The 27,547-nt window shown below is 46.8% G+C and overlaps 1 protein-coding gene across 2 annotated transcripts in view; it reads right to left on the reverse strand.

Moving 5' to 3' along the window:
- Positions 1-437: 437 nt before the first annotated feature.
- PTPN9 (protein tyrosine phosphatase, non-receptor type 9) overlaps positions 438-27,547 on the reverse strand; it is a 50,169-nt gene continuing 23,059 nt past the window's right edge. For both annotated transcript variants that reach the window (XM_019533337.1, XM_019533339.1), the window contains exons 3-13: positions 27,316-27,405; positions 26,279-26,403; positions 20,009-20,114; positions 18,311-18,421; positions 15,349-15,677; positions 14,505-14,598; positions 13,933-14,002; positions 11,462-11,540; positions 10,473-10,623; positions 9,599-9,806; positions 438-8,831 (exon numbers count right to left, since the gene is read on the reverse strand). In XM_019533337.1, the coding sequence (XP_019388882.1) occupies positions 8,617-8,831; positions 9,599-9,806; positions 10,473-10,623; positions 11,462-11,540; positions 13,933-14,002; positions 14,505-14,598; positions 15,349-15,677; positions 18,311-18,421; positions 20,009-20,114; positions 26,279-26,403; positions 27,316-27,405 (1,578 nt within the window). In that variant the 3' untranslated portion in view covers positions 438-8,616. The remainder of the gene's footprint in view (positions 8,832-9,598; positions 9,807-10,472; positions 10,624-11,461; positions 11,541-13,932; positions 14,003-14,504; positions 14,599-15,348; positions 15,678-18,310; positions 18,422-20,008; positions 20,115-26,278; positions 26,404-27,315; positions 27,406-27,547) is intronic.

The following is a 27,547-nucleotide window of genomic DNA, read 5'->3' on the forward strand; positions in this document are numbered from 1 at the left end:
AGGGACACGAACAGTACAGGAGGGTGAGTCCTGCTCTGGAACCAGCTGTCCCACCTGTTTCTAATGGCTGTACAAGCTGTTCTGCTGAGCTCCCTTCTGACCCTGTTAAAAAGAACAGTTTGCAACAGAAAAACTCAATGTCTTTCTCCCCCTTTTTTTCAGATTCTTCCACCTGGCAAGAGGGATCCATTAGATGGGGAGCAGAGATGGAGACAATTTCCATGTTCACGGACATCCCCTGGAGAGAAGTAGCCACAGCAGAGCTCCACCCGTAGCAGCTGGAATGAGCCATACCCCAGCACCCACTGGCTGGGGCTCAGAGGAGAGGAGCAGGCTTTGATGGGTTGCCCATGCAACAATGATGTGCAGGAGAGAGCTCTTGGACGGTCCAGGTTACACATTCTTGAAATTAACTGAAGGGAAGAAGGGATTTTTTCCCCTGTCAGGACCTTGGTGCCCAGCTCCTCTCCATCTTCCCTGCAGCACATGGGGTTGTTGCTGACTGAGGATTAGTTTTGTAGTGATCCCTGGTCAAGCCATTGACAGCCAGCCAGTCATTCCTGTGAAACCACAATACCTAAAGCTTTGTGGTATCAACACCCCCCTCCCAGAGCCACACACAACTCACTGGCACTCAAGAACACTTGAGCTTCACGATCACAGTGGGACCAGAACTGATGGGTCTCCATAGTCCCTTGGCTCAGAGTCCTCCCAGCAGTACCCTCTTCAAGTGGCCTTATTCTGCCCATAGCTCCTATAGCTTGCAAACTCCTGGAGGCATTCCTGGGAACCATGCTTCTATGTAAAAAGGTAGAAAACTGCCTGTATGTTCAGAAGCATGTATGCAAATATGCACAAGTACTTTTGAGCATGCGTCATACCCAAGGTGCACAAAGATTTGCACCCATCAATGCAAATGCTGAAACCCAATTTTACAACATGTCTGGCACAAGGATAAATCAAACACAAGTGAAATGCTTGTGTGTATCAGAAAGTCAGGGCCTCGCACACTATCCTACAGGCCTGTTTCTCTCCTTGAGGTGAAAAGTTTTAATTCAAACACCTATATACCCACATGGGCTACTTTCCTACAGGAAACATCCTTTTGCCCCTACATATGTCATTCCTCTCAATCAGTGACTGTTCCCTGGGCAAACTCCCCCTGTTGATCTCCCCAGCCTCTTTAAAGGCCAGCTTGGAAACATGCAGCATTTGCAGAAATGACGCACACAGCACCTGTGACTATAGCAGTAGGTGTATGTGAAACTCAAAGTATACTTTAAAGAAGTGGGAGTTGATGACCCTTTCAGATTCAACCTTCATCACTGCAGTGCTCTCCTTAGTCTCCCCACAGGTAAAAATGGAATCAAATTGGGGCTGACCCACTTTGCAGAGTGCTTTGACATGAATGGACAAATGCTATGTAAGAGTAAGTGTTATTTTCATGTGATTGTATAATTTAAAGGGCCAATGCTTTTATGGAAAAAATGTAAGGATAGGAAGGGGTAAGGTTTTTTACATCCAAGAGAGACAGAAGTTCCCTTTTCTGTCTAAACAAATTTCCCAGTTTCATTTAACATGTGTATGAAGAATTCTTCTTTTCTTTCCTAATGGTATGCAATCAAATCTAAGCAAGGAGGCCTGAGTGACGTAACATTAAAAGCACTTTAAAATTATAATGCTTTACAGCCAATGTGCAGCAATTAATTCATCTGTCCGCTCTATCCCATGACAAGTGAAGGCTGAATGAAAATAATGTTCCACCCATTTCATTCTGGGGTAGAAGCACACAGACAAAATGTTTACACTGGATCAGCTGAGGGATGCTTCTGAGTGGACTCACCCTCTTCCCCCTTTTAAAACTGCTTAAGGTTGCATCTGTCCACACCCAGGGGGATTCATATAAATAATCTGGTCCATTTAGCTTGATCTATTTTGTTTATTTTAAATCTGTACACTTATAGTTCACAATAGAGGTGCCTATCTGGGTTAAAGTATCAACCTGGAATATGATTAGTTGACATTGGGAGTTTAAAGTATGATTTCTCCCAGGACAAATGCAGCATGTGTTTGTCACCCTCTAGTAATAGGAATCATCAGACTGACTCAGACTTGGGGTCCGATGGAAGCAGTTTCCTGCCTCAGACCAGGACCAGCACCTGGTGTTTCATAGGAAGGCATGAGAATCCTAGAGCTGGCAGAGATGAAGGTAGGATATCCTATGTTTGGTCTCACGCTGACTGCAGATAGCTAGATGTTGGCTTGATCCCTAAAGCAGAAGTTTTAATTTCCTGTCCCAAAATTGCTGTCATTGTCAATTATGTCTGTGGATATTCTTGCGATCCATATAAAAAACCTCTCCCTTGTAAAACACTATTAAATTCTTGGTCTCAGTAACACCCTGTGGCAGTGAGTTCCACACTTTAATCACTTGCTGAAGTGAGCAACTTTCCTTTGAGCAGACTTGAATTTGGCATCGTTTAATTTTGTTGAATGTCCCCTTGTTCCTGAATCATGGAACTTGGGAAAAAGCAAAGCACACATGCCTCTGCAGTGCATTGTGACTTGGCCATTCAAGTTCTTTTACAGTGAACACAAGCATTTTAGTTAGTTGTTTTGGTTTTTTTTTCCTGAAGAATCAGGCCCAGTTTGAGTCTTGCTAAGCAAAGTAGGACATCCCTTTAGAAATGGATCTATTCTGTGCCCGTGAGTCACAGATTGACATAGCCTCCTCTGGGTTGTTTTTTCAGTTATGTTTCCATTTTCATCTTTGGGTGAGAAGAATTGGTTGACAAGAACGCACAGGCACCAAGTCTCAACTTGCAGGCTGTGGTCAGTTTCCTGCAGGCTTTGCATACTTCTCTCACCATGGAACATTTCCTGCACAAAACTCTGACTGTACAGATGACACTTGCTAGCCACTTTGGTGCGGCTCATCCAGATATAGTAGGACAACATGGCTACCCTTGCCTAATTCTTGACCAGGATGCTTTTCCTGTACATAAACTTCTGACTCACTCTACCCTGCAGCCCTACAAATGCATCATTCCACATGGGAGTAGTCCTGTTTTAGCTCAGCAGAGCTATTCATATGGAGAGAGGCACTGGCATGCATGAGAGTTTATTGGGGCACCTTGTTAGTAGGAGGCACACCCATAACAGAGCTACTGATAGGGCACTGGGACCCAATACTGTATTAACAGCAATGTAGCATCCAGGCAAAGGCATAGCTGGGCAGTTCTGTGGCCTGGGCCACAGCAACATACAGGGCAGCAGTTGTATGTTGAATTAAGAAGGTGGAAGCTATTTTTGTCATTCCCCCCTCCACCCACAAGTCAGTGCTTGCTCTCACACACCTTAGTTATGCTACTGGGTCCAGGGCTGGGAAGCAGGAGAGTTATACTAAGTTAAGTGTCTGTGTCCATCTTGAGACAACTTTTCACTGAAGGTGAATAGGATCTGATCAGCTTTACCACCACCTAGCAGTGAGACCTACTGCATACAGCTGCTCTGGGGTAACAGCCAGTGCAATGGACACTGCCATACAAAACAGATACAAGTGCTACTAGGATAGGAAATCAATCACCTGTCCATGCCCTTAAAACTGTGACATTTTCGGTACCATTTGCTTCCACCTTCTTCATTCAAGAAGATCTCAAGACTCATGCTATGTTTACAAATTGGACTTTGTCTTGGTCAGCCAGCAGCTGAAAACCTGAAGTAAGAGTTCTCCCTTTCCTTTCTGATCACACCTGGGGAGGGCAGCACCAACCATAACAAGGAAAAACGGACGTAAAAGTTTCTTGTTTTGACTCAGCCCCAAACACTTGGGTAGCAAAACTCCCATTGAACAGCAGGGCCAAGATTTCACTTAAGGTACTTTTTTTTTTTTAAATTACTAATAGCTTTCCCAAGGGAAGTCATGAGGCCTGATAGATAAGACACTAGCCTGAGACTCAGGTGATCATTTGTTTCATCTTACTGGCTCATCAAGACAAGTGCTGTCCATCTCCATGCATTATACATAGTACAGACCCAACAGGGCCCTGATCTATGGGATGGACTTTGTAGTTGCTAATGTCTTTGATTAATGACTCCTGACAGCATGCACTGGATAGTGCCCCAGCATCAGTGCCTTGGCCTGTATTGGTATAACCAAGGGACAAGCCCAAGACTGAGCTTCCCTGAGGCTGATTACCATTTGGACTTATTCCTTCACATTCTTCCCTCTCTCTGCCCCTTGTTCCCTCTGCCTCTAGGATGCTGCCAGCACTTGGACTGTGCTGTGCTGGATCTAATGAGATCCACCTTGTCTGGCTATCAGGCTGTAGAATAGCACTACATCTCTCTGCAGGGTCTGAGCACCTAACATTCACCTTGTTCTTTTTTACATAGATCAGGACTGGGGAAAGGAGCTGAGATTTGCAAACAGCAGGTGTTGGACACCTTAGAGAGACAACAAGCTCTCTCTAAGAAGGGAATGCTAAGTGTCTTTAGTACCTTCATAAGTGGGGTGGGGAGAATTAAAGTATACATACTTTACTTATACATGTAACTACCCCTACGTTTAAATAAGGTTAGTAAAAGCAATAACAAATATCAAGCAGAGTCGTTATAGCAGACACTGAACTCAGTGGTTGAAGGGACATGGTTGACACTTCCCAATTCAAATGAGTACAGCATTAATACATCTTTGTGCATTTGTATCTATGTGCATACAGAAGCACACTTGCACCGAGGAGAGCTGGTGTCATTAGTCCTGTCCAGTTATTTTCATTATAATCTGAGCAAAAATATGTGGATGAGCTCTCACATGACAGGTATGAGAACTCACCTCCTGGGTGGTCATCGAGGAGGGACTGTGTGCATGGAAATGACATGGAGAATTTCAAAAAAAGGGGCCAGTTCACAGATCGGGGGGGGGGGTTGAAGATCTCACCTTGGCACCTCCCTTTTCCGTGCATCTGTCCATTCCCATCCATTTTAATCTTTAGGCTGTAAGCTCTCCAGGGCACTCTGGACAGGACCGACAACAATGAAATTCCAGTCTGGGTGGGGACCTCCAGATACTAATAAAAGGCCAGTTCCATAGGTGGTGGTAAAGCGGGCACCTAAATCTAAGTGTGTCCCCTCTGACATCCCAGCTTGGCTGCTACCAAGCTCTGGAGCTATCAAGCTCTGAAGCTACAGCTCTTACTGACAGTAAGATTGCGCCTCTGTCCAGAACTGCAGTCTTGTCAGAACAGAGCAGCTTGGTCTCCAGTACACACCTAAACCTAATCAGGATCCACATAAATGTCCTTCTTCCTAATCCTCCTGATGGCCTCACACCAGCAGGCATTTTCAGCATATGCCCTCCACACCCCAACAGGACTGAGATCCTCACAAAATGGAGTGGCAGCTGCCACTTATTCAGATATAAACAAAGAAATGGTTCAGGGAGTGGTCCCTAGGGAGTTATTCTCTCATCCCACCCTAGTACATTCACCACAAACCACAGGGCCATGCCCCTACCCCCCTCATTTGCTCTCTCTGACCAAGGCATCTTGATTTCCTGCCTGCACAGCAGCACAGTGTCAGTAGGACAGGTGGAGAGGGGCCTGCTGTAGAACAGCCTCTAACCTGCTAGGTGATGAGAAATGAAGGTCTGTATCTCCTCAGGGAACTTGAAATGAGTCTCCCACTTCCTGGGCAGCTGCTGTAATCAGTAGGCTATTTTTGGAAGAAGGGGGGGGCAGCGCCATCCCCAACTTCTTCACTTGTGCTTTAGAGATGGAGCCCTGCTTGGTTCACTGGAAGAACAGGCACAGGTGCCTGGCTTCAGGACAGTCCAGGATTCCCAAGTGGACGGAGGTACTTCTCTGCAGCCCTGAGCTGGGCACGTAAGCTGTGGATATGGCTGGGTGTGTGCACCCCACCCCGCCTCAGTATTTCCTGTTACCAGGTAGTGGCCCACTGACTATCTGAGGGTCTGTTCTATGGTACTTCTCTTTCCCAGCCAGCACGCAGGGAGCTGGGGCGCTCAACACAGGGTTAACGATTCCATCATGGGGGCTGGATACCTCGGCACCTAACATTTTGTTCCCAAAGTCCTTTACTGGCGCTAGCTCAATTTAAATAACAAGTGCCCAGGATCCCCCCAGTGTACTTTATTAAATTTAAATCCTGCCACATGCTGGTATTTAGCATGTGAAGTGATCTGTAATTAATCACATAACTGAGGCTTTTGTATTAAATTACAGTGAGTTGGCAAACTTAACCTTCACAAGACACAGATTATTTTTGCCAGCCATCCTCTATCCAAAGCTTGAAGATGACAATGGGCCTTTCCTGCATCTCTTCTGGGGGGGGAGGAAGGAAGAGGGGGAGATAGACATGCTAGAATTTAACTGACTGATTACTGGAAGGAGCACTAGCTTTCTTGAAACACAAAGTCCACCCTCTGCTCCCAGGTGGACTGTCTATACCTGCTCCTTTAGGGAAGGTTGCTTAGTGCAAAGAAAATTCAGGACTCGGGAGGGGAGACTCATTTAACTGGGATTGTTTCTTGTTGGCAGTAGCCTCAACTCATGGGCTTTACACACAAGTACTGCACACACAAGAAGCGGAGTCTGACAATGCAAAATGAATGCACTTCTAACCAACAAGAGCTACCTGCATTGCCTTCACTGACATCAGAACAGTCATCCATGAAGCGCTTGCATTCAGTTTGAGGCCTAATAAGAAGCTCTCACCAAAGCTCTCCAACATCTGGCACCCCTGAGGGTCTGATCCTGCCTCCACTGAACTAATGGAAAGACTCCCAATTACATCATTGCCCACTGGAGATGAAGCCAGTATTTGGTCTAAATGGGGGCATCGGGCCCATGATATTAACCCCCCTCCTCCTTCTGTTGTCACCCACAGTCTCCTTCTCAACCTCCTCCCTCTGTCCCCAAACTGCTACATCAATGAAGCTAAGAGCACTGGTCATCTGTAGGTGTATTTATATGTCAGTACAAAAACTGCATCACCATATGAGAGCGAATAGTAACATTTATAGTTATTTCTGGCTCTGATCAAGTTCACGTTAAATACAAAACCAAAAAAACCCCAAAACAAAACAAAACAAAAAAGATTGTAAAAATAAGAATATACACATTCAAAGAGCTTATTACAGTATAAAATTACTAAGGTCCACTCAGCTGCCAGCCTCACCTCCTGAGGCAGGGAACAGGGGGGCATGATAGATAGTCAGAGATCCCAGCAGCAAGCACCTTAAGAAGGCTGGGACAAAATATGGGCTCAGGACTGATCCTTGGCAGACTGGGTGCTGTGTGGAGGAAGGGGACACCAGCTACTCTGAGGTTTTTGATTTCCCTACCTTCAGATGGTTTTGGCTTTTGCTTGGCACTAGAGGCTGCCACGACTCACCCCTGGTGAAGTATGGCTGGGACAGGTGGGACCCTAGAAAAGCACAAACTCTAACTGCAGAACATTACTGCCATCAAGGAAAGCCCAGTAGTTCTGACAGCAGCTTGCACCCTCTGCCCTGCAGCACTTCGTACCAACTGGCCTCCCTGGAAGCAGTAGGGGAGCCTGTCCCAGGGCAGCAACATCCTTTTGTCATGGGGAAATGCACAATGCCCTGCTCCTGGGAAAACTGGTCCACCCCTCTGAACCAAAGCAAGACAGGCAAGGGGAAGAGAGAGCAGTTGCACAATAGCAAGACAGGTCATGTTAAGCGATCCCTAACAGCCTCTGGGAAGAAGGATGCACCATGTGGCCCTGGCAGCATCTCACCAGCTTACAGGAGTGCTGATTCCCTGCACATCACCAGTCCAACAAGAACATGCTGGTACGATACGCACCCCGCTCTGTACACCAGCGTGCATGGTTCCTGGCAAGTGCCTGCATCCCTAAAGCTGTGTCTAAGGAGTGAAAGGAAAGGAAAGAGCCAGTAACATCGTTGCACTGTTACCACTGCAAGGCTATCACTCATCACTCGAGATCACAGCAGTGAGACAACATTACAAGACTGAGCCCTGCGAGCTGCTAAAGACAGGCGCGCTCATATATATGTATCTATATAATACGTATGTAGGCTAGACCTGAACACATCAAGGATATATTATATATACACATACATACAGACACTCACGCTTAGTGGCAGGTAAGACTGAAGTACATGCCTTTTCTAAACCCTAGGCAAGGGTGGTACTGGAAATGGTTTCTAGGATGGATATTCAAGTCAAGTCCTCTCTATGGGTATTTCAGGTGGTCCCATGAAAAAAAAAAATAAAGACACCAAGGTGAGAAGTAAATCCTCTTCCCACTCCTCTCTAGTTACCCCTGGCATGTGGCAGCCACGATTTGGTTTTAATAAGGCACAGTTCAATGGTAGGTGCTAAACTTTAGAAACATGAGCTGCTAGTCAGTGGCTACTCTGAGACAGGTCATAACCAACTAGCCAAAGAAAGGTCAACGGGAGCCTTACAACAAAGAAGTCCGTCTCAGCATCACTGATGGTCACAACCCGAAGGCTCCACTGAATTTGGACTAGTCATGAGGAGGGTGGGCTGATCGTGATTGACAGATCAAGTCCCTGCCATCAGGGGTGGGGGCCCCATGCTCCGATTAGCTCTTCTCCTGGTCTGCTCGTGTGTGGTTGGAGGGCAGCAGACCCTCGCGCCGAGCATGCTCGATGATGGCCATGTAGCAGAAATAGTACTGCTCAGGGGTCTGGATGCTGAAGGCTCTCTGCGTTCTCATCCGCATCACCGTCTGGTGCACGTTCAGCGTGCCCACGTCCTGGAGCTGCGAGAGGCAGATGTCCAGTGCGCAGAACGTACCTGGGGGCGGAAACAACCAGCTATTCCAGCCAAATGCCTCCCATGCATTAATCAGGGATGGCTACCACCCCAGGGCACTGCACCACAGGACTCCTGGACTTCCAGTGACAGTCCAGCCTAGGTATCTTAAAAACATCTTCACCGCTGAGATTTCCTGCTTGACTTCCACCCGTTAGCCCAGGGTTCCTGCAAGGAGTAATTTGTCCTTGGAGGACAGGTGGGGACATAAGGCTCTGGGACGATGTATATGACCATCATATACACTGCATCAACCTGCCCAGGAGCCACATCCCAGGGGGGTCCCCAGATAGGGCATTAATGTGCATATCAGGACCACATCAGTAGCGCTGCCTTGCCTCAAATGACCCAGGTTCAGCTCCTAACTCTGCTCTCTGAATCCCAGCACTTGGATTGGCTTCCTCAGGGAGAAAAGTAACCTCATATCCTTGGCCGTGATTCCTCCTGGCTCTTTAAGAATCAGGTCTGACCATGCCTGGAGGGAATCACAATCAGATGCAGAGTACAAGCCACCTCATGGACAGGAACCAAGGTGGATCTTAAAGAGAAAGGGGCAGGGGATACAAGGATTCCTGGTGCGGGGTCTGAAGAGCTTCCAGAGAGAGTATGGGAGGAACTGAGACACTTCCTTGGGGTCCCCTAGGACAGACAACAGCAACATGTACCTCCCCTCCCCTCATTTAGATGGAACCCCCACCCCCAACCCACAGACACACAATCAGTATGTTTCCAGAATCAGAGATAATTACCTGTACGGCCAATGCCGGCACTGCAGTGGACCACTATTGGTGGTCCTCCTGGGTGACCTTTGAAACGTGGCCCCAGGGCACTGACTGCAACCCTCTGCTGCTGCTTCACAGCTCCCAGGAAGTCGATGAGAGTGGCAGCTGATGAGGGGACGCCATAATCCGGCCAACTCAAGTACTGGAAATGAGACACCAGGCGCCGCTCTCTGTTCTGCGCGAGAAAGCTTCACTGTCAGTTCTTCCAGCTGACAGGCCTGTTCCCCCAGGGAGACTCCCTTGCAGAGGAACTCCACACTCCCGCTTTTGTGTCCCCAGGCACCAGACAGGCCATGCAAGCACACCAGCATGGACCCGCCCCCAGCCAGCCCTATCCCAGCCCACCAGGGTCTCCTTAATTTCTCTATGCTCCCACTCCTTCCTTCTACCACCAACACTCCCCTCCCTTTGTTTCTCTGGTCACACACACAGTGCTCCCACAGGTCTTCCCCTTCCTAGTGATTAGTAAGCCACTAATAAATGCCATGTGGTCACATGGTGGCCTCCACTCCACTGACAGCCCAGACAATGCTTCTGCAGGCTACTGTAGTTGCTTCAGTATAGAGTCAAACCCAGATGTCCTACTAGGTGCCAGCCCGAGCCATCTGCCTTCCTCTTCTGCAGAAATGAGAATCTCTGTCTTCTGCTACATCAGGCAGTACATCTGGGTTCCAAGCCACACTTTACATGTGGCAATGAAGACACTCTGCCTGCTCATTCCTAGCTCCATGCCACTGGGAAGATGGCAGCCTAGCTATCTCTCCCTATGCTGAAGTCGTAGGCAGCTCAGGAATATTGCCCTACTCACTTTTTCCACCACAGGACTGGCGTGGATAGTTACCTCAGTGTTATAGATTTCCAGAATGGTTTTCTTGTAATGATTCAGGTTTTCCACCCCAAGGTTGGTGACAGTGAGAGTCCCATAGCACACTCGGAAGTCTTTCTCTAGGGGCCAATACTGGCCACACTTCTTCCGGTTTCCCTCCTCCAGCCTGTAATACACCAAATAGAAAGAGGAGAAAAGGGCAAGAGGTTCTTCCTCTGTTCCTCACAGAGGCAGAGAAGTAGATCATTTGATCCCAGCCTTGTCACCTACTGGCTTCTATGGAGCTGGATCATAAACACAGAGCTAAGCACACACTCTGAATCTGCACTCAGAAGGAAGGTGCTATGCTGCATGCATACCCCAGTTATCAGTAGAAAAGGAAGGAAATGAGACAGCCAAAGAGAGGGCATCTTCCCTTGCACCAGGACTGTGGGGGCAAGGAGGGCATGGTGAGCTCATGGACTGAACAGACTGCTATGTTAGATTATCAGGCAACTCAAAGCATCCTCCAGTAGTGGGTGGCCAATTTTAGAGATGGGGAAACAGGCACGGAAGTTAAGCCACTTGAGTTAAGCCCAAGGTTAAAGAAGCCTATTTTGGAAGTGGGAAATAGGATCCCAAGTGCCTTACAAGCTCCCCAGTGCAGACACACAGAGTTTGTTTTGCTTTTTGCATTCATACAATACATACAAGAAATACGGTCATCCTCAAAATGCAACCACGTCTGAGGTAGAATGGGATGGCTGCTTCAACAGTGCATGCCACCACTACAAAACAAGCTAGGGCAGAAAATGAAGAAAATGATAGTGCCACATCTAGTGTTGTGAATTTAAACCACAAGAGGTGGAATTTAATAAAACCAAATGTGGTTACCTCAGCTGAACTTTAGCCTGCACAACAGCAGTAACGTGTTTTGTAACACAGCAATGTGGGATTTGAAATATCCACAAAACCTCTGTTCTGTATCTCAACCAAGAAAGTAACTGAGCTGAATGCACACTCACCTGGTTGTCATGACAATCACCAGAACATTTTGCTCCCAAACCATGCGCCAGAAGTCGCAATAGGTGTTTTCCAGAGGTCCTGAAGTGACAGAACACACGTATAAGGACACAGGCAGGAGGGGCCAGTGACTTTGGAGAAATCCCATCCAATATCCTGCCAAATGGTGTAGGTGACCTGGGACACTGTTTACCTGGACTGCTGCCCCGATGTTCTCCACCTGCCTTGGCAGAAGATTCCAAGTTGATTCCAGTACTTTCCACTGGGCAACATGGATGTGTGGTGGCAACTACAAACCTAGTATCACTCCATCCAGTTGTTGGCCTCAAAATGCTATCTGGAGCTTACAAAGGCTTTAGCACCAAGTGCACACACAATGCTCTAGGACAGGGGTTCTCAATCCCTGGGCTGCAGTGGGTCAGCTGCTGGTCTGCAGCACAGTCAGACCAGACGCAAGCACGCAGCCCCCCAGAGCCTGGTGGAGAGGCTGCGGCTCCTTCTGCAGGGTTCATGGCAGCACAGGGTTTAGCCCACACCCTTGCCTGGGGGTGGGGGTTGCCTTGTCTGCTGGCCAGAAATTCCAGACATTGTCAGCTGTGGCTGCTGGGCTGTGGTTTGCCAGGCCTCGGCGTAAAAACTTTGAGAACCCCTGCTCGGGGATATACCACTGTCCAGCACTGACAGATAGTTCATTAGTGGGTGGATGGTGATATTGCTTCCCTTCTCCCAACCACTTGGCAGTTTCTGGGCCCTCTGGCTAGTGAGAGTAACACAGCTACAGAATGCAGCTGGATTATGGGGGAAGTGAGGAGGGAAGACCCACAGCAAATGCTATACTTACACCTCAAAGGTCAAATGGGATACAAGTTAAAAGTTTAAAATGGCTGACAAGTTTCCAGCCAGCTGTTAACATGTCTGCCATCTCTGAAGTGCATTTTTTTGGTCCTGTTGAAGAGTTGACAAGTTGAAACACGTGTTTTGAGAGAAAAAGTGGATGTACACAAGATAGGTCTCCCTTAGTGGCACTGCCACATTTTGGTGACATGGAAAATTACATTTTTCAAAATGAGCACAAGACAAGACAGGGATGAATCAAATGCAACCAGAATATTCCTTCCAGTCTCACGTTGGACTGGCTAAAGCCCCAGCAAGTTCCTACTGATGGAAAGTCAGGGAGATGCCTACTTAAAACCTCCTCAGAAGATCCCCCTGGGCTGCTCCTCTCCTCAAGATACCAGAGTGTATCCATCTGAATTGGATGAGCAGCCTTGGAAACATACTGGAAATGCATGATGATACTCTACAACCCACAGAGAGCACAATGCAGCTGAGCACACACCCTTTGAAGAAACAAGGTAGGTGGTGCCATGAAAAGGGAGGCTGTAGTTATCAGTCACTGGAGAGAGCATCTGCCTTAGCCAAGATGCTTGTTTCCAAACAGTCCCAGGATACTGGGTAAGAAGTTAAGTTGCCATGCACTCCTGTGCCTAAAAGGAGGGAAATATTTGCCATGTTTAATGAAGGGCTGCATTTCAAATACAGTACCATTCCCTGATGGCACAGCCCAAGAATGCTTGCTTTCCCCAAGCGCTGAGCACCCCTGACTCCCACTGGCCTGAACAGGAACAGCAGCTGTTCAATATTTTTGAACATTGTTGCTGAGATCAGTCTCTGACTCCCTGCCAAGCTGCATGTCCCCCAGCCCCAGGGTCCTTCCTATTCCTTCTTGCTCCAGGACTCTGCCCTAGCCCTCTGGGCCTGAAGCAAGCAAGTGGGGGATGTTTGGTCACTGCTGGGCCGTGATGCTCCTCCATTCTATGGAAGTCATGTAGCACCCAAAAGCTGCACATACATTAATGAGTTCACCCACATAGCACCCAGTTGTAAGGAGACAGGCAGGGAACTGTAGAGACAAGGAACAAATAGCCCTGTAGGATTACAGAAAAGTAGGACTGGAAAGGGACCTCACAAGGTCACCTAGTCCAGCCCCCTGCTCAAGGCAGGGCCATCCCTGACTAAAGCAGAGAGGCACAGTGATTCGTCCAGAGCAATTTCACTGCTTCCCTGACTAGGAAGAACCTCATCTTATCCAAAAAAAAAATCAGTGGGCATTTCTCCATTCACATCAAGGGACTTCCCACTGAGCTTTTTCCGTATGTTCAACTTCTGCCCATTCTGTGCGGCCCTTCTTCAAAGGAGTGGCCACATTTCTCAGCAGGAAGCCATGCACCAAGACAACTTATGACACAACATGCAAACTCAACCATAACACATCTCCAGCCCCTCTTCTTTTTAGCTGCTTGCCAGGGGCACTCCAGCCCTCTCAGGGACAAGTTAATAAATCATTCACCACAGGAATCCTCTGAGTATAGACTGGCCCCAACCCAACGGTATTAGGGAGTGTGAAAGGCACTGCATTTGAAGAGGAAAATACTGGCCCTGCACTTCCCCATTTGAAACAGCAGGCTCCTACCTTGAGTACCAATGTAAGCATTCCTTTGCTTGTAGCCATCCATAAAGCTAGCATTGATGTAGTCTGTCAGCTGGTGAGAGAAAAGTGCATAAAAATGTTACCCCTGTGAAGCACAGCAAACTGGAGAATTCATGTCCAGGTGTAGGGAAAAGGAGTTATCAACCCTGCAGTAAGCAACCACAGAGATAAAGCCGTGAGATAAAACTTGAAGGTGGCTTGGTACTATGGATTCCCCCAATCCCCAAACTCCATTTGCTACCACTGACTGTAGGTACTGGATTTAAAAAAACAAAACAAAAAAAAAGAGACACCCACAAACACACAAAGCTTTGACACAGTGAGCCACTGCACAACTGTCAGCTATCCAGCAACCTTACTGATAAAACACAGGTCATGTTCACTCAGTACAGCAATGCCAGGGGACTAACACCAACTCCCCCCAGGTTAGCTTCAGTTCAGGCAAGCACGACTCCCACAGAGAAATCATATGTGAATTCCACCCCTCCGGGGAGGGGAAGGGGCCCAGCTTGGAACCCAGAAGAGTCGAGTGGAAGTGGCCTCAGCCTGCTCACCTCCGGGCGACTGAACTGCTTGGTCAGCTTCACTCGGGTTTGGTCCAGGCACGGCACGTCACCATAACGATTCTTCTCCTGGTTATAAGGAGCCCTGTAGGGGCAGAGAATGGGTAGGACAAGCCAGAACAGAGATGGTGAGCACAGCTGCACACAGCTATAGGTCACATTTTCAGCTCTTAGTTTGGGCTCTGCTGTCATCATAGGCAGGGCTTTCCTCACCTGGAGAAAGGCCATCCTCCTGAGAACATGGTTAAGGCCAAAGTAGCACCCAGTTCTCATCTCTGGCTAGTCTTCCTGTGATAGTTTCTCCTCCCATGTGCTCTTGGAATGGCACCAAAAAGGTTTTGAGAGTCCAAAATCTGCTAGTGAAGCCAGGCTAGGCCCTACAGGGCAGTCTACATTGAGAACTATCCACCCTGATATGCCTTTACTGAACCTACCATGTGGAGGGGTTGCTTCCTCTCAATTGCTACTTCAAACGGTAAAGAAGATCTCTAGGAAGAGGCTGGCCCAGTTACAACGAGGTTTGTTTTCTCCCTCCCAAGCCACCCAAACTTGGACACATGAGGAGAAAATCCTGATCCCAGAAGTCCCCTCTCTAACCTCATTCCATCATTCTGCATCTATCACTGCTCAGCTTTCCATGCAAGGAAAAGGTCAGAGCAGATGCCACTCAGATGAGGAGGCGAGGGAAGATGGGAGAGCAGGGAAGAGTGGAAGAGCCAGCCCCTTCCTCTTTGACAAAGGGATGATTTCCATAGGAACCCAGTGGTGGCTCTGAGCTCCCAGACAGCCATCCTCATGCCGAACTGCACCATAAATTCTTCCTCTTCACACTTACAAAGAGCAGATGAAGGTCCCTGCAGGGCTTCTACGCCGGATATCTTCGTACTCCTCATAGATTCCCCGTTTTTGCTTTCGATTCACGTGGTCCATCAGTTCCTGAACAGTCACAGACTTTGGTCCTGGAACATGCACTGAGCCATTGTCCTTGGGGGAAACCAGCGGCACTAAGATGAGCTCATCCAGAGGGTCTGGGTGGCCATTCTGCTGGGGTAGGAATCGACAGTTCCAGCTGAGAGGGTCCAGCCTGAGGGATCCACCCAGGTATTCAGGGAGGCACTCCCTGGGCAGGTGCTCCTTCAGCTCTGCCATCTTCACCATCTGCACCTGGAGGTGAAGGGAGAGAAGCACGGGCAAAGCCTGTACACATCAGGAGGGAAAAACATGGGGGTTTGCTTGAAACAGTGCCCATCTGGGACGAGTCTTATATTGCCTGGCTATAAGGAAGAGTGGTAGTTAGCCGTGTTAGTCTGAGCTCACCTGGAAGTTCTTGAAGCCACTACAAGGGCTGGAAATGTCCTTAAAGCATCTTTGAATAGCTCTTTTACTTGCCTTGATTAGAAATCAGTTTTTACCACTGAACAGAGCTGTTCTGAAACAATCTAGAAGGGGGAGTCTGCCTATCTCTGCCTGAACAGAGCAGAGGAAATGGGATGAAGCTGTCCAGAGAGACAGCTTTTCTGCAAGAGTGAAGACTTACAGCCAGTAAAAGACTCACTTCAGGGGGATGCTCTTCATGCAAGCCCCCAGGCAGATCTGGGAGGCAGGTATGATTACACAGAGTCACACATTAAAGTCACTTCATTATAGGAGGTAGAGGGAAGCATTTAATTACAAAGGCAGGGTTCCACCAGCAGTGATGTCAGGATACTAGAGGTTCCTAGGTAAGACTCCTTTTTATGTGCGTGGTAAGAACATCTTTGTCACAGCCCCAAAATTTTGCTGGATATTCCAGAAAAGGAGCCCTACAACATCTGAGCTCCATCTGAAAGAGCCTATGACATGCTGGTGCTGTATTTAGAAAAGAAAGTAAATCTTTAAGCTCCTCCTTTCCTCTGAACAGCTGCCTGAATGCAATATCCTGACTATGATATCCTGTTTGCTGATTCCAGGGGAAATCAAAACTGTCCTTATTATTTACTAAATAAGAAATGGATTCAGACTAAGTGGTTAAAAGAATTCACAGGCAGGACTAGAAATTGCAAGTGAACAGAAGATGAGGGTTTCTTTAAATTAGTTTACTGGCCAGTGCCCAAGATCCAGATGCTGAACAAACTGACACTATTCACAACCCTTTCTGGTAAACCAAAGCAGGATGCTGTATTCCTTACAAAACTTTTGATGATGTTATACGAATGCCCCAAACCACTGGAAGGAATGCAGTTCCCTGTTCTGCCATCTGGCTACAGTGATATTAGGCACTAAAGGAAGACCCCAGAGAGACAGAGAGACAGAAGGTGTGTGGGGTACAATCCACCCTTGCAAGAATGCACAGGACCTGGCTCTTGAGACTTTGTATTTGGTGTGTTCAGGATTATATTGAGGCCCCTCTGCTGCTCCCGAAGTCAGGACTGGGCCCCTTCATTTAAGGCTCCCTGAGAGCTCTTTTTAGTTTCAGAGTAGTAACGTGTGGGTGTGTTCACCGACTTCAATGAAACTATTCACATGCTTAAAATTAGGCATGGGTTTAAGTGCTTTGCTTGGCAGGAACTTTAAAAACAGGAGCCCTGCCCACACGTGTGAAAAGAGCACTTAACTTCCATTTAACATTAATCATTCACTCCTTTTCCCTTTGATGCTATTGCCCTGTGGAAATCCAGGAACCTCCTGATGTACAGCCACATGCACCTTGAAGTGCTACACTGTATTAAAATGACTGTGTGAACTCCAGTCCTACTACTGGAAACTGGTAGCAGAGGACAGTGAGGATGCAGCCAACTCCACCTGGCAAAGGAACACCCAGCACAGGTTCTTCCAAGACCCATCCAGAGGAGGAACAGACAACGACAGTGAAGAGGACGATGAGAAAACCCAACTTGGGGACAGCAACAAGGACAGCAGCAGCGGATCCTCCAATGGGAGAGACAGTGACAGAAAATGAACTGAGACTTTAAACCCCTTAACCAGGGTGTGGACTAAGGGACAGTGTGATCTGGGTAGGGAGGCTGATGGGCAGTTGCATGGGTCCACAGGTGCAAGTATTGTAACACATTTATGGGTTTTGTTTTGTGAGTTAAGGTATGAGAAGAAAAGCTTGCTAGAAGGTGTAAATATAATGTGTGCATGCACATGTACACACACACACACACACACACACAGTTTTTTTTTTAGGAAAAAAAAAATCTGTATAGGACCTGGCACAATGAGGCCCTGACCACTTACTCAGGGACGCTGTAATCAAACAAAGAGATTCAGAAATAATGAGAGATTTAGATTGAAGATTTAGGCCCAGTCAAGCCCCAGTACCTTTGCCAGCAAGAAACATGCTGATAGAATAACAGAGGGCCACACTGACCACTGGCACATGGGTGAATGCGGGTTATATAGGCACTGGGGTACACATGGGCTCATGCTTTTGAAAGTTAAACTGCTGGTTCGTTTTAAGCTCCCCTAGGCTAAGTCCACCTCTGTGATGGAGTGGCACAGCTCTGCTGACAGCAACTGAGGGACATCCATTTGCATCCAGGCTATATTCACCCCTTTGCTCTGGCATCCCTGCAGCCTTCCTGGATGTAGAACCCTCCACCTGGCCTCACTGGAATGGTGGATAAGAAGCTACAAGAAGGCTTACAGCACAGGCAGCAGCAAAGCCAAGAGGTCTCTTCTCTCTCATGCAAGATCCTGCTCCCAAGCAATTACAAGCAGTTCCTCAGACCTAAGGCTCTCTTATGGGTGCCAGCAGTCTGGAGCCTGGACTCCTCCCAAGTCTGGACCAGGCTGAGGTGCCTCATGCTACTCACCCTCTCCCGCAGCTTCTCTTTCAGCAGGAGGCTGATGATGGAGTACGGGACTCGGAACCACATAGGAGCTCCCACGATGAACACCTTTTTGAGGCGAGCTGGGAAGGCTCCCTGCAGAGAGTATATAAAGGAGTTTTAAAGCCACAGCACCATTTATCAGTGGTGTCTACAGCAGTAGTTCCCAATCTGTAGTATGGGTACCACCAGTGGTACACAAACAACCTGCCAGTGGTATGCATTAACAGATTTATTATAATTACTTTATATGACAAAAATTTTCTGGTGGTACTTAAGGCTTAACTGAAAAGTTTGCTGGTGGTACTTAAGGTTGTATCGTTTTAAATTGGTGGTGCACAATCTGTCAGTTTGGGAACTGCTGGTCTACAGAAAAAGATAAGCTGGGAAAACCCAAGCTTCTTCAATTCCTTGCCCTCACTCTTCACGACCAGCAGGGGGAGCCTGCGGTTCAGGCCTGAAAATCAGATCAGGCCAAAGCAATGCAGTTCTGGCAATCTGGCTGGAGGGAAGAAGTTCTCCTTTCTGCTCCATGTTCTTTAGGAAGTTATAGGAGCATAATCTAGATGCCCTGGTGATGACTACAGTATAAATACGCAGGTACGTCACACATACACAGCTTGGGATGTTTTCTTTCTCTTTAAAAGCTCAACCACTTGTTTCTTATGCACATGCAGAAACTTAATAGCTCTGTCTTAACTGTTAGCAGGTTTGCTCAATCCAAGGTATCTTCCATGTCTAATATTCAGTTCTCTCTCTCACCTTATTGGTAGGGGGGCAATCAAGAACTGTCAGTATAGACTTGGATTTGTTTTATGATAACTGACCAATTGGGAAGCAGGCCCATTATAAAACCTACACACTTCACATTTAAGTAGTACTTTATAGACCTGATATAACAGCCATTGCATTTAATGGTAAGATCTTTACTGACTGATGGGGGATGGATAAGACCTTTAATGTTCAAGATCTTATTTATAGTTACTACTTAACTGATCATCACAAGTTCCCTTTGGAGTAGATGATTAGGAATGATTATCCCCAGTTTAGAGATGGGGAACATCAATGAATTAATTGCCCAAAGCTGCACAGAGCACCTGTCAAAAAGGAATATCAAATACTGTGACTTGCCACCTTGTGTCCCAATTGTTTAGCATAGCATAGCAGTGCCTCTCAGTCTGTGGAGCTTTGGTAACAAAACAGTTCAGATTTGTATGGAAAAAGTTGTTGCAGAGATGGAACAACATCCACCCCCTCACTTACAGTGTTGACAAAGGCTTTGATTCCCACCCTGTGGAGATGATCATAAATTCTAAATTCTCCAAGGACACATGTTCACAGAGATCCTTCTGCCATGAAGTCTCTGTCTATAAACAAGTTATGTCCTCATGATCTTGATTTTCGAGCACCTCTCAGCCATGAAAATGGACTTATTCTTACAATATCACCATGAAGTGCTATTCACCTCCTTTCACAGAATGGGAGCTGAGGCCTGGGGCGGACCAAGGGCCTGAGTTCACATAGGATGTTCATACCAGAAACTGAAACAATGTCCCACCAGCCCCAACCACTGCTCTACCTTTCTCTTCCTATAAGTTACATAATCTTAGAGCAAGGAGACCTCATCCCTTGATACTCCCTTCCTTCCCCCTCCCCCCAAACCAGGGGTAAGTTTTACTTTACCTTCAGCAGGTTGAGGATTTTCTTGCTGAGGTCCAGTTCAAAGTTGGTGTACTGGGACCCAGCCATATCATAGATGAATACCAGGCCATTCCTCTGGGTTTCAAAGCTGGTTGTGCAGAAGAGAGAAACAAAAGGATCAGCTACACTGGGGTGCTTAATCACTTGCTCAGGCCCAGTTACAGCAGAGATTTACCCACTTCTCCAGGGAAAAGCTCTTAAAAACTATACTGAGTCTTTTTGGCCTCCACCTTAATAAGCATAATTAACATATTTGCTTTTAACAACAGACCAGATCCTCCTCTCCTTCATGCTGGTGAGGATCTTATTGTAGTGACTGAGGAATAGCCATAGAAACACAAATGTGATGTTGCTTTTGCACATAGGTATCTATGCATGCACCATATGTTTTGTGCAAGGTTTTGCTTAGGCTCAGTCTGCTCAAGTTTACAAGAGTTAGTCAACACCTTAAGTGCCTGGCTGAACTGGGCTCTTAATACAGGTAAAAACCACAATAGTCTAAAACAGAGGTCAGCAATCTATGGCTTGTAGAATCATTGGATCCAGCTTGCAGTGTTGGGGGGGTTTAGCAGTAGGGGGCTTCACCTACAGCATAGCAGGGAGGAGTGGAGGTGGCAGCTGCCGGGTCAGAAATTTGAGCCCACCTCAGACCCAAGCTGGTTGTTTCGGCCTGCCACTTGGAAACATTACTGACTGCAGTCTAGAATAAAAGGTTACGAAAAAATAATGTGGGTGCCCAAGCGTCACATGATACAAGATCTCTTGAACAGCTATGAAATTTCACTGAAGGAGGGAGTGGGGCTAGGGCTGGGACAGGGGCTGCCCAGCTGGGGTGGGGATGGAGCCCCAAGTGGATCATCCGGGGGTCATCCCACTGCTGCTCACACCCCTGGCGGCAGTTGTGGGGGGGGTGTACCACCCAGATCTGTACATGGGGTGAGGACAGGCTGCCACTGTGGGCTTGGGATGGCACTAGGCTCTTCCAGTAGGAAGGTGGACTGAGGCCGTGCTCGGGGCAGGTGGCGGTACTGGGAAGAGAGAGCTTGGAGGGGGCTAGGGCAAATTTTGGGGTGGCCATAGCCTACCCTGTAGCCCCCCCTCCCAGCACTGCCACCACTGGCCCCAAGCACAGCCCCAGCCCAACCCCACGCCAGGAAGAGCCCAGTGCTGCCCCTGGCCCCAGTCCACAGCAAGCAACCCACCTTTGCTCCACATGCAGATCCAGGGGGCGCATGCCCCTCATGCCTTCCCTGGGGATGCGCACAGCGACATGTAGCATTTATCAGCATGCCAATAGCGTCAATTTTCCTTTTTATCAGTACCAATATGATATAGACCGATGTATCAATGCACCTCTAATAGCTACACCTAGATCTTCCCTGACCAGTGGCTATCCTCCTCTTGAACACCTCCAGTGACAGAGTCCACAACTTCCCTAGGCAGTCTATTCCACTGCCTCGCTAGTCTCACAGTGGAGAAGTTTTTCCAGCTATCCAGTCTAAATTTACTTGGCTGCAACTTCAAGCCATTGGTCCATGTCCTTCTCCTTGCAGCAAGAGAAAATTAATTACTAGGAAGGATCCATTAACATCTCTTCCAATGTTTTCTCTCATCTTCCCTATAGAAGCAGCTTCTTGACTCTGTCTAACCAACTAATACCTTTGGCAATGAAAAGAGAATCTCTCTCTAGTGGGTAAAAACCCATTTTGTTATTAATACTTAAACCGAGATTCTCATTACGTTATGAATACTTAAACAAAACTCGACATGCAAACAACAGGCAAGTCTGACCCCTCCTTTATCTGATTTTTGTAATACATGAGACAGAGATGGGATATCAGGATTCACATAGGCAGATTTGGCTCCTGTTACATATTTTTGTTAGACTACAAAACAGCTCTTGTATCTGTGACTCTCCAAGAACAAGCTGGTTGTTTCTGAATTGGCATGTGCTAGCGAACCAGACACAGTTAAGAATGTGGTTAATTAAGCGGAGTTTGCAGTATTCTGTTTTTTAAATAATACGTCCGTTCATCATTACTGAATTAGCTTATTGTTGTGTGTGCCTAATTACTTTGGAACTGAAATTAAACCAGCTACACAACATGGAGCTTCTGGGGAAAAGGAAAATTCATCTTTTCTCCAGGTTTTGCTTGGGGTAGATGTAGACCAGGAACCTTAGGTGGCAAGGAAAACAAAGGGATATATCCTGCTATTTTGACTCCTGGCATTAATCGCTTATATGATTATGCTGATGCTGCTGGAGGATTATTAGAACAAAGACAATAGCATCCTGGGCTGGGCCAGCACCAACAACTTTACAGAGGGATCCTGCCCACAGAGTACTTCTTGTTGTGACCTGACTTGCTTCCTAGGAAAACTTCTTCCTTATTCTTGATAAGAGACTGGCTCATTCCTTGAAACCTGATAGCGTAGTCTAGGAACATCAAACTCACCCCTCCCAGGCCAGATCTGGGCACGGTAGCATCAGTGGGGTAAGTAGCGGCAGGGTAGTTACTGGGAGGTATTGGATTAGAAACAACAGAACAAGGGCTGCTATTTCTTCCAAAACCTAATGGGAAAACATTTTTCCCAAAGGGCCTTATTGATTTTCACTGGGATGTCGGCTCCATCAACAGATGCTCCTGAGAAGGTTGTCCTTAACACTTACAATATTCTGGAAATCCTTGTTATTCTGAGAAGCCTCCTGTCTTCTTTATTCACAGACTAAAAGCTGTGACTTTAATTGTCAGCTTGTGCAAAGCCACTTTACTATGTTTGAACCTATATAAATGAAGATGGAAAAACCCTATTAAAATAACTGAAAAAAATCCAAATTGTTCCAGTGCTTTGACAGTGAAACCCTGTCACAGCATAACCCATAGGACTGTAACCCTTCTCCAAATGTTTTTATAATCTGCCCAAATCCTTCAGTGCCAAGAGCCATGGGAAATGGAAATCAGAGTGTTTCAAGATGCACACTTTGGAGCGACTTGGGACTTCTGGTACATGCAAATTCTTTGACACAATTTCAGATCTAATTTGCATTTGGTAAATATTTTAAATCATGTACATTTTAGCAGTGCCCTAGGGATGCAGGCTACTTCCAGCGGTGTCCCACATCCAATCCCTGAGAGCAGGCACACATTTTACTTTCTTAAGTGGCAACAAAAGAGATGTGCTCACAGGTGAATATGCCACTGTAAATCCCAGTACAGACAGCAGGCCTTACTTAACCCACTGACAGTTCCTGGCAACTTACAGGTCCATCTGGAAGCTTCAGCTTGCAAAGCACTTAGTTTGGAAAGACTGTAAACTATTTGGGATGAGACAGGTCTTCCTATGAACTGGGGGGTGGCTCCCACATTATCAGTTCTGTCAGATTACAAATAAAATACAAGATAAAAGGTACAAAACTGCCTCTTTTGTGAAGCCATTTGAAAAGATCCATCAAAACCACCAACTAGGAGCAATGTTCACTCACTGCAGAGATTTGACTTTCTAACCCCTAGTTGTCTGCTAAGTCTGAACCATGTGTAGCCTTTACGAAGAGAAGTGATAAACTCTTGGGATAAGGACCATCTGTTCTGCACCATACAGTAAAAGCACAACATCCTCTGCAAGATGCAACTCTGTGTGGTAGCACTTCGGGATGCTGGTGCACCTGATGCAGGTGCATTGTTCCCATGCTAATGTTTGTGAACAAATTTGGTAGCTAAAACCAGCCAAATCCATTTTTTGCCATCCGAGGGATCTAGCAAACGAGTCTATTTGGAGGGACTGTAGCCTTAGCCTCAGACACCATGTTCCAACACTACAGTGAGTCTGATCCAGGATTCTCCTAATACTGACTGATGTTCCAGGAGCTAGAAACTGTAGTATCCAGGGAAAAATGAGGAGGAAGAGGCATACAAATAGCCTTTACTGGCAATTCCTTTGCAGTTTTTCATGAGGGATGCAAAGCCCTTAGACAGGGCCAGCCCATCATGTGTTACATGGCAAGCTCCACATTGTGCTGATGTTTGCTCCTCCTAAGCACTATATTACACAACAAACAGGTACAGCCCTTCTTCTACATGCAAGTGCTCAGTGAGATCAGCTTTCCTCACTTACCCCCCGCACTCACCAAAAACTAGTCCCCTAAAATCTCTAAAGATAAGATCCTAGTTCTATCTAAAGAACCTAAGAGTCAAGGACTCAGGATTTGAAAGATCCTGGCTTCCTGGGGTCTGAGGGAAAGCACTAGACTAGAGAGACCTTTACATGTTTTGACGTTCCTTTAGAAAAAAGCTGGGCTTAGGGTTTCCATTGGCTCACTGCAGTCCAGCAAGCTGTTCTTGTACAGGGACTGGGCCTTTGCAACTGAGCCCAGCAAAAGACCATTCTTTCCCTCTCTCGATAGATAGCTTTATTTCTATATATAATGTGCATTTTGTATGTTCATATATATATATATGTGTATGTGTATATGCCAGCAGCAGGTCTTTGTCCGGCCCGCAGCAGGTCCCTCTGTTCTGCCTGGCCCAGACACAGTCCAGCCATGGCAAGTCCTGCCACCCCCTGGGCATGCAGCAGGGCTGGGGCAGCTCTGCAGCTGGACTGCCTTTCACATCACAAAAACCAATTTAGAACTTGGTTAACCAAGTATTAAACTTAACATGCTGTAAATATAGTGCATTAATGAATGTCTAGATGTGCCCACTGAGTACATAAACTTGCCTGGCATGTGAATTGCCTGAAAGTGTATATACCAATACTACCATCAAGGGCTGCAGATTCCAAAACACCATCTTCAGCGCACACATTCAATTCATGCTGTTCACAGAAAGATAAGGCTGGAAGGAATCTCAGGAGATCACCTAGTCTAAGCCCCCACTTCTGGCAGGATCCTTTTTGTCTAAACCAGCCCAGATAAGCGTTTATCTAATCTGCACTTTAAAACATCCAGTGATAGAAACTTCACAATTTCCCTACGGGACCCGTTCCAGTACTTAACCACACTCAGAGTTGGATTGCTCTTGTTGATATTCATTCTTAGTATCTGACAAAGTAGGCTGTTACCTATGAAAACTCATTCCTCTCTGAACCAGTTCTTCTCTAGTGTCACCCTGCTCTGCCTTCTCCCCATCTTCAGACTAACATGGCTAACCACCTCTCTCATATCTAAAGACTCCTTGGTTGCAATTTAAGCCTGTTATGACTTGTCTTGTTCCAAGCAAGAGACAGAGAACAAGTCATTGCCACCCTCTTTTTAACAACCCTTTCTCAGTTTGAAGACTTATCAGATTCCCCTACTCAGTTCTTCCACGCTTTCCTCAGAGCTTATTTTTTAATAGATTTTACTCCTCTGCATTGGGATAACAACCTGTGGGGCCAAACCACAAATAGGAGATGCCTCAGTCGAATACAATCATTTTACTGCTTTTTGTCATTTTAAAGATCAAGATCTTGATCAGGAGGATGTTGCAGATGATAAAGAGAATCCCCAAAGAGACTGAAACCTTAAACTCCACTCCAAACTGTGCCCCAACTAAAACTCTAGATGCCCTGGACATGTAGGTAACAGACAAAGGGATACAAAAGAAAAAAAAAATCAACTCAAGGATCAGCGTTTCTCCCTTCCTCCATCATGTGATCAATCAGGTGGCAAATACAGATTAAAGCATCACTGCACTTTTCTACCAGACAGAAATCCAACCCCCAGCTGCCTCCACCAGACAAGACTTTGTGGCGAGTCTGGCAGGTCAATTAGTATAGACCTTTTGACCATTACACTCTGTTACGTATCAGAGGATATGCTAAGGGCATTCAAGCACATCAGCCCAGAGTTACTCACCTTTCCCAAATAGTGTGTGAACCGGAGGAAAAAGATCTGTATGGTTACAAGAGTCATGAATGCCTGGAGCAGGGTTTTTAGAATACTTGTGGTGTTGGTCCAGAGGTCCAGTCCCTGCATGTGCCCACATCTGGATACAACCAGAGACAATGAATGGAAATTCTACAAGGACTGGAGGCAAACAGGAAGGACACTTTTCTCCAACAACAGGAGATTTTGGATAACAAGCCACACAGCAGAGTGCATGCAGATGGAAACCTTGGGATCTGGCATTCTCTTTACCATAGAGAATCACCCCACACAGACTGCAGTACACATCACATACATTTAAAGTGCATTGTGGAAAAGCAAAATGAGTGGCCAGTGTTAGGGACCTGCACATGGCCAGTCCTGAGGTGCATAAATCTATGACTCACCTCTCTACAGCTCTGTCTAGCAGGTAAAACAGAGCCTGGAGCACCACATGTTGGACACTTTTATTGGGATGGTGTAACTTGGCAGTGAAGAGTGCAATAGAAGCCCCAGATGGGTCCCGCACACTCTAGAAGAAAGTCAAGAGAAAAGCATAATGAGCAGACAGAGGAAGTGAAGCAGCCTTTGCCAAAACTGAGTTTCTAAAAATCTCTTGGGACAGAAACCATGTTGATCTGCATGAGCCTACAGAACCTAGCACAATGGGCCCAATCACTACAAAAATGTAACAGCAGTGGAGGCTATGTACTGCAGTCTGGTGGGCATATAGCACTGCATGCATGACTGTAGCTGATGCATGCACAATGCACCATATGCAACTGTACACACTGCTTTGGAGTAGAAGGGGAAAGGAGTCTTAATATTAATTTACTTAGGAGCTTCCCTGCTTTGCTCACTGGGCACTATAAGAGCAGGAGGAGAAGAGAATGTACTCTCCTTGCTCCTTACATTCTCCTAATAGTTCCTTAAAACAAGCCAGAGAAAGCAACTAACCCCAGAGTGTGGAATGAAATGAGCTGGATAGTTGCACCCCGCCCTCCGCTGCCCCCAACAAAGCCAGGTTAAGAGGCTAGGACTAATGATGACCTAATGTCAAGAACTGCATGGAAAACGCTGCCCCATTCAGGACTGTGCATGCCATCCTCAGGTCTGTTCCTCAGGGTCATCACACACTGACACAGCCATTGGGAGAGGGAAAAGAGACTGCTATGAGGGGGTGGAGAGTAGGCTCAGCATCTCCTGCCCTTCTCAGAGGTCCCATCTGACTAACCCAACATCCTGAGTACCTGGCTCAGGGTACCAACTAGAGGGGATGTTATGGTATAAACATTACCACTGAGTTCTACCTCCCTAGCAAGACTCATACAGTTTTTCATAGCCCTCCACAAATCAACTGCCCCAAGCCTACATCCGCATATAGGGAACTACTTGTATAAACTGGGCCCATAGGAGAGAGAAGTGGGCCTGAGCTCACACTTACAAGGATGGTGAACTTCCCGCTGAGCAGCTCAGAGCGGAGAGGTTCCTCATGAGGTTTCAGCTTCACAATTCCTTCCTTCAGTCTCGTTTCCTATGGGTTAAGATGCACAAACAACCACAGGTACAACAGATGGACTGTAGAACCTCTCATCAACTGCTAGTAATATTTCCTGTTCATCTGGGTATTATCAGAAAGACTGGGCCACTGTCACCACCCTTAGCCACCCACACTG

This window comes from Crocodylus porosus, unplaced genomic scaffold (assembly GCF_001723895.1).
Source record: "Crocodylus porosus isolate Cpor-Errol unplaced genomic scaffold, CroPor_comp1, whole genome shotgun sequence".
Classification (NCBI taxonomy): Eukaryota; Metazoa; Chordata; order Crocodylia; family Crocodylidae; genus Crocodylus; species Crocodylus porosus.